Here is a 7,462-nt window from a genome sequence, read left to right as displayed (position 1 = left end):
TGCAAACATGATGCACATGATCAATCCACAGACTTCAAGCAGGAATTCATAGTGTTAAAATATTTTGACTTGTTGGGTCTTTCTGAGTTCTTTGCAATTGAAGAATCACTCTTATTATTTTTCTATAATCAAAATAAGTGAAAACTAACAACCGGAATTTTCCAAGTCTAAAAAGATCAAGAACCACTTTATTACAGCAATGACAAGCCAGACTTTTTGCTTGACAGGCCAGATGGATGGCATCTGGTTCGTCCACGGGCCAGATCCAGCTGGTGGGCCAAATTCAGTGTGCGGGGCAGGCACGGCAGGGCCCAATCTGGCAGTGTGGAGGGGGAAAGGGGCATGGCCCAGCCCTGACCTGGCCATGCAACTTTGGTACTTTGGGAGGGTGGGGGGGAGGAGGAAGGGTGAGTAAGTACTAACTGTTGTTGCTCCCCTGCCACCGAACTGCTGGACCTGTATGGAGCCCCACAGGTTGGATACCATGGTTACACAGGCCAGATCCGGCTCATGGGCCAGGGCTTCAGCACCCCTGTTCTAGAAATTGATTCATTAGGATTAATTTAAGAGCTGTTACTCTATAGAAGAGCTTTGAAAAGCAATGCAGGTAGGCAGAAATATAGAGTAACGGAGTGATGGATCAGGCTCAGTATTGAAGAGACTTTTGCAGTGAACACAGCTTACTTTTAATAAAATACATTAATGGGAACACAAACCTTCTCCTTCCGTCACTTCAGAACGATCTGACTTGGTTTCCTTGTGCTGCCCTTCTGCTACTTTCACGGCCACTGCTCTGCAAATTGCTCCAAGCTTACGATCCAAAGAGCGGACCCCTGCCTCTCTAGTGTACCTACCAACAAAGAAAATTTGAAGTAGATATAGAACTGAATAAATTTAAATTAAAAAAAATTCTCTGTGTTTGCAGACTATTGCTACTGAAAGGTAGCTTAGCATTTCAACAAACTTAGGTTCCACACACCTCAATATACTTCCAGTGTCTTCCACCAGTTCAGTGGTTGGCCCTCTTTAAAACTGTGGCAGCAGATGCTGACAGCATGTACAATACTTCTAAAAATGATTTTACTAGTAAGATAAGGATTTAACATAGGTGGTGGCCATCATTCTAACCATTTCTCTGAATTAAAGTGCATGTATATAAAAAAAATTAGAAGTCACATTAGTTTCTTTTTTTTTTTTTAATCTACCATGGAAGAAGTCCCTGGATCCTGACAGACTCAGCATCTGGGGCTCTATATTGGAGAGGAATACCCCCAAACAGGAACCAAGTAAGACCTGTTACCCCTTGTTTTTGCCACTTTAAATTAGTATCAGAGAAGGTAGGGAAGTAACTTTTCCAAGATATAGCAGGAGGTTCAAGAAACATGTAACAAAAACATGCAGTAAGTAGTGAATTTATATAGTGATTCATAAGGATGACATTAACAAGCTGTTCCTAATCTATATATAAAATTTTCATTAAAAAAAGAAAACACTGTTCTGCTAGATAACGAGTATATAAACAATGTGCATACTGTATCTCTGTGACAGCTGAACTGAGATACACCATGCCGGTTGCTATTTAGGTTACAAGGATCCCCCCACTTAATGACTCCTGGAGAAACAATCTGTGCTGTTAGCTTAATAATTTACTAGCCTGTCAGAAAAAAGGACCTAGAATGTAAGAGGAATGAATGCAGCTTTACCTGGTGATGATATCCAGGGTAGTTACTTGGGGAATCTGGATCTGTTGAGGTGTCAAGCCATGCTGTTCTAGCTGCTTAGGGATCAAGTGTCTATGAGCAATTTCTATCTTCTCTTCCTGTGTATATCCTTCAAAATAAAGCATTGTGTTCTTTTTCTTGTCTATTCCATACCAAACTTCTCACTAATTATATGTGCATGATATTTAAATTATATGTACAAACTATATGTTCACTCCAGTAGTTTGACTACACTTAACTCTAAACGATATCCTGTAAATAAATCAACACATTTCTAAATTATACCCTAAAAAACCCTCAGCTTTAGAGTCCAAAGCAAAAAAATAATTTCTGTGGTAAATTCATATTTATCTACAATACTTTATTGCTGTTTTGTTGCTCAACAAGGAGCATTTTTTAAACTAACTATATTCAAGTGCAATTTTTTTGGGGGGGGGAGGGCCCGCTATTTATGTAGGTATGGCTAATTCTTAGTGAAATTATGCTTGCACTGCATTTTTGCAGTATGATATGTTCTATAAAATGGAAGCAGAGTTAGACATATAACTACCTATTTTTCAGTTATAAGTAGCAATTAAATAGTAAAGGCTGGCAGAGGTCTAAAGAATATCTTTTTTAACCCATTCGAAATTAGGCTTTGATCCTGAAAAGATGAAAAAGTGGAACTTGGATGAATAGTTTCACTGAAGCCAAGGGAACTATTTTTGTGACTGAAGTTAGTAAGGTATGCATTTCCTAAACTAGTCATAAATTTTAAGTATCAGAACAAAAAACATAATAGAAAAACAAATTATCAAGATAATCCTGTCCTCTTAAGAACTAAGGCACACTCAGGAAAACATTAAGTGGTTAAAGCATTGCATTATGTAGAGGAGATAATATATGTATTATATAAAAATATATGAGGAATATATCCTCAGAATTCAGAATTTCAGAACAAGAAATACAATTTCAAGTTTCCAAGCCCAAAACTAAAAGTTCTCTTTCCAAGAACTTGAGAAAGAATTGTTAGCAAAACAGGCTGGACACATATGAGTTAAACCACATCAATAGTATCCAAGATATTGTGTTTCCATACAAGTGGGCCTAGAGTTTCAAGGAAAATGTTGAACTCCAACTCCCATCATTTTTAAAATAAGGACCTGTTACAATGTCTCAGTATGGACAGCCAAAGCTAGAGACACCCAATTGGTACTTTTTGAACATTTTCACAATGGAGTCTCGTTTTCCCCATACCTGTGTTAACAGAAATGCATTGTTAAGGGAAAAAGGTACAGGTTCAGGCCATACCACAGTCATCTGAGCAAAAGCACTTCAGTGTTACCTGGAACCTGAATGACCTCCATTCTATCAAGCAGAGCAGGTGCAATGGTAGCTGTAGTGTTGGCAGTTGCTATGAACAGGACTTGAGACAAGTCAAAGGCTACATTTAAGTAGTGATCAGTGAAACTATGATTCTGTTCCGGATCCAGGACCTTAAGGGAAATGAATACAAATTGTTGTCATTGGTCCACTGACAGTAAAATGCACACACTTTTCTTTAGTTATATCTTCTGTGTTATTTGTATTTACAGTATATGCTTTTATAATCAAAGCACTGATGTCAAGATTTGCCCGAGGAAGGCAGGCAACATCAGGCCCTAAATGTAATCCCTCATCTCCAACATCCTGTCCAGCTGTTTTAGCTGTTTGCTACTAGATTCTACATTGCATGGAATAATAAATTTGTACCAGAAATCCCTTAATTAAAACTCATGCTTAGTTTAAAGTAATGACAGTGGAAATTAATCCTTTCCAGACACACTTTCAGTATGAACATAATCAGATAGTATGAGAATGTTAAACACTGCCAGTTTTCTTCATTTAAAAATAGTAATATAATCTGAAATTCCTGAAACATGATACTTTCTATACAACACAAACAGTGTATTATGACTCGCAAACCACTGTAAACATATTGAATTTACTTCAGCTCAATTCTCCTGGAGCTTCTAGTAACTTACAAAATTAACTGATTTAAAATCTCATATAAAAGCTTTCGTATGCATTAATCTTTCACTTCCTGCTTGGCTTTTTAAGACTGTTACATAATCCTCAAATCCTCAATTTTTTCCCTTAAAGTTGATGCTGATTCTGCCAAATTACACAGTGCCAGCAACAGTACCGAGTATTCTAGTGCTCAGAAGCAACCGGTTCCCAAAACTGAACCCCACATTAAAGTGACTGCTCCACCACCAGTCTCCCATGTGACCTAGCTATCTTTCTTCAAAACAAATAAGACAGGAGCTATTAAGGGCTACAACAGTGAATTTTTCAGACACTTTGGACAGTTTGTGGGTGGACTAAAGGAAAAAAATAGGTTATTTTAGTAAATGGTTTCCTAAGTCTCTCCAAGATAGTTTCAGCTGTCAATATGAAAAATGTATATGCTTCCCCCCAAAAAGTATACTTTTCTCCAAAAAGGTCTAAACTAAGTGCTAGTCTCAAGTCTCAGGACATAAGCATTTTGCATCTAATGCAATTTTTTTGAACAGAAGACTAAAAATGTCTTCAATCTGCTCTATATTCTTTCAGGAATATACTATTTGTCCATTAAAATCAGGAGGGCCATAAAGAAAGGTCACACTCTGCACAGCCATTGTATGGTTCATAAATCAAGTACTGGGCCCAAGTTTTTTCCTGATGTAAATGGGAATTACAATGCTGACTTCAATGGATTTTTTTCTGATTTCAATAGAAAAGAATTTGACACACTATTTTATAATTACTGGTGACAAAAAAAATTGATGGACAAATAATCTTACCTCAACATTTACGGTTCCACTCCTAATGGTGATACAACACAGAATTAAAGCTGTTTAGAAAAGCTTTACATTGTCTTTGCACTCCTTTGAATGATTTGGGTTTTCTTCTAAAGCAGTTTTACTTTATTTTTTTTAAGCAAACTATTTGTCTGGACGACAGGGTAGATTCTTGCAGCTGTAACTTTAACATACATTGCGGGGGGCCTAGAAATTTCCATAAATTAAAAAAAATATCCTCCCTGCTGGGGGTACCTGTATTGCTTTCAAACCAGAATCAGCAACAGTCATAAACTAGTCTAGGCCTGTAGCAAAACAATGACCATCCCTTTTCCCCTCTATGTACAAACTCCACAGGATAGTCTACCCTTCCCACTTCAGATGTGCATGCACGTTTGCCCAATTCATGTTTTATAGCATACATGTAACTAAATGGGTAACTAGATTATATCAGCTAGTTCCACCAGACTTTAAACTGAGAGGAAAATTCAGCTTTTTGCCACAGAGTAAATCTCTATACAAATTTTATGTGGCTTAAATTCCAGTGACAATGAAAGTTCACTGATTTGTCTTGCCATAGTCATATCTTTCGAGCTTCACATGCCTGGCCTTTTGTAAAACAGAGAGCAGAGAGAGGTCACTGGTTCTCAACCTCATTGGACTCAAGGCACCCCTTGGTAGACTCAAGGTACTTCTAGGAAAAAAATTTTGACTATAAAAAAAATAATAGAGCAAGAAGTTGGTCAGAATATTTTTTACAGTACGAATTCCTATTTCAAATCTGTCCTTTCTAAAGGCCTAAATTTCTGTCCAGAAAAATACCCTAATAAAATACTTCAATGTGGAGAACTGGAAGAATTCTTCTGATGCCTCCGCTTCGAGGAATATTTCCACAACCAAAATGAATCCACTTCCAACAACAACTGATCCTCTGACAACATTGAGGAAAAGATCAACCCCCACAAAAACATCAGATTGGACACCTCACAGTGGATGAAACTCTAACCTTGACTGCTATAGTGACTGCTTCAGGGAAAGAATGAACAATGAAATAATCAACAACTCATGCCACCATAACAAACTCTCCCGATCAGAGAAAGGCCATTGACTCTCTAAGATCTAACCACCAAAGAATAATAAAGCCAGCAGATAAAGGAGGAGGCAGTCATCTTTAACTGTGAAGACAACATAAAAGAAGCCAAGAGACACCACCTACTACAAAGAACTCCAGGCAGATTCTACTCCACTTTTAACCTTGAAACTCAAAAATACTATCAAATCCTTTCCATCAGAACTACAAGAAAACTACAGACCTTGCTCCCCACCCCCCCACTACCTAAGCCAGGGACTTTTTACATGCTCCCTAACAACCATGAACAAGGGAACCCTGGCAGACTTATCATACTCAACCACAGAACCCTAACCTAAGGAAATACCAGGTTTCGACAAATCAATCATAAAACCACTTGTCATCTGAAAAGCGAGTTTTGTCCAAGACACTACAGACTTTCTATGAAAACTTAAAAATATAGATCACCTTCCCAGCAACACACTCCTAGCCACTGTGGATATTACCAGCTTATACACCAACATCCCACACCAGGATGGCATCCAAGCCTGCCTTACATACCTACAAGAGCAAGACGACAACTCAGAGTACAGACCCAAAGATATTACTGACCTTATACACTTCATCCTCACACAACAACTTAACTTTTAATAACCAACACTTCTGCCACACCATGGGCACAGCTATGGGCACCAAAATGGCCCCACAGTATGCCAACCTTTATATAAGCCACCTGGAAAAAGAATTCCTTAAGGACTGCACCAAACCCTTGCTACACTTAAGATATATCAATGACAATCATCACCCCTCCATCCAACTATCTCTTGAATACTCCAGCACCAACATCTCCTTTTTAGACACAATGATCAGTATCCAGAATGGTAAAATACAGACCACATTATACAAGAAACCCACAGACCAACATACATATCAGCATAGAACCAGCAATCACCCTAAACACACCAAGAAAGCTGTGATACATAGCCAAGTCCTCGGATACCACTGAATTTGCACTGAGAACACCCAGAACTGCCACCTCACAAATCTTAAAACGGTTTTCACTCAATAAGGACACTCCTCCAGAGAGATAGATTGCATGTGTGAAAGAGCCACCAGGATACCACATAAAGAACTGCTGCAGTACAGAAGGAAAACCCCCATGAATCGCACACCGCTGGTTATGACATACCAGCCTTCCCCTCGAACCTATATGGAAAATCCTCAAATAATTGCAAGCCATACTAGAAGTAGACCCGATTCTTAAACAGATCTTCCCAGAACCACCCAACCTAGCCTTCAAACAAGCACAGAACCTTGCTAACCTCATCACCAGAAGCAAACTTCCTATGGCCCAAAACACACCAAATGGACCCAGACCATGCCAGGACAAGAAATGCAAAACCTGCCAACGCATCTTCACCACCCCCTCCACAATGACTACACCCCACACCAGAGCCATCAGCATTCCTGGATCTTACAGCTGCACCTCCAGAAATGTAAACTCTCTCATCCAATGCACCAAATGCCCTGATGGAAAATACACAGGAGAGACCAAACACCAACTGCGCACCAGAATGAATGCACACCAGGAATCTATTAAAAACAAGAATACCCAATTACGGATGGGGGCACGTTTCTCACAAGAAGACCACTCAGTTCTAATCCTCGAAGGGAATTTACAAAATACCTTCCACAGATGAGCCTATGAACTTCATTTCATCAACCTCCTGCATACAAAAAGCCATGGACTAAATATAGACACTGGACTTATGATACATTATAACCTCCCTGACTTTTGAGTCACCAGGTACCTCTCCACTATTTACCTGCTACATTCATCCCCCTTCTACCCCCTACCCACCCCCCCAGCC

The 7,462-nt window shown here is 39.0% G+C and overlaps 1 protein-coding gene and 1 long non-coding RNA gene across 2 annotated transcripts in view; one reads left to right on the top strand and one right to left on the bottom strand.

Annotated features, from left to right (window-relative positions):
* The window catches only part of LOC109289581, a 14,254-nt gene extending 6,929 nt beyond the window's left edge, over positions 1-7,325 (top strand). The window contains exon 4 of the long non-coding RNA XR_002095413.1: positions 7,239-7,325. This is a non-coding gene — a long non-coding RNA (uncharacterized LOC109289581). The remainder of the gene's footprint in view (positions 1-7,238) is intronic.
* Positions 1-7,462, bottom strand: part of LONP2 (lon peptidase 2, peroxisomal) — a 109,180-nt gene that overhangs the window by 36,148 nt on the left and 65,570 nt on the right. The window contains exons 9-11 of the mRNA XM_019505666.1: positions 3,046-3,196; positions 1,704-1,830; positions 717-850 (exon numbers count right to left, since the gene is read on the bottom strand). Coding sequence (XP_019361211.1) covers positions 717-850; positions 1,704-1,830; positions 3,046-3,196 — 412 coding nt within the window. The remainder of the gene's footprint in view (positions 1-716; positions 851-1,703; positions 1,831-3,045; positions 3,197-7,462) is intronic.

The sequence above is a fragment of the Gavialis gangeticus genome, unplaced genomic scaffold (genome assembly GCF_001723915.1).
Source record: "Gavialis gangeticus isolate Ggan-Ray unplaced genomic scaffold, GavGan_comp1, whole genome shotgun sequence".
NCBI classification, from domain to species: domain Eukaryota; kingdom Metazoa; phylum Chordata; order Crocodylia; family Gavialidae; genus Gavialis; species Gavialis gangeticus.
This window is presented reverse-complemented; position numbering and strand designations above follow the sequence as displayed.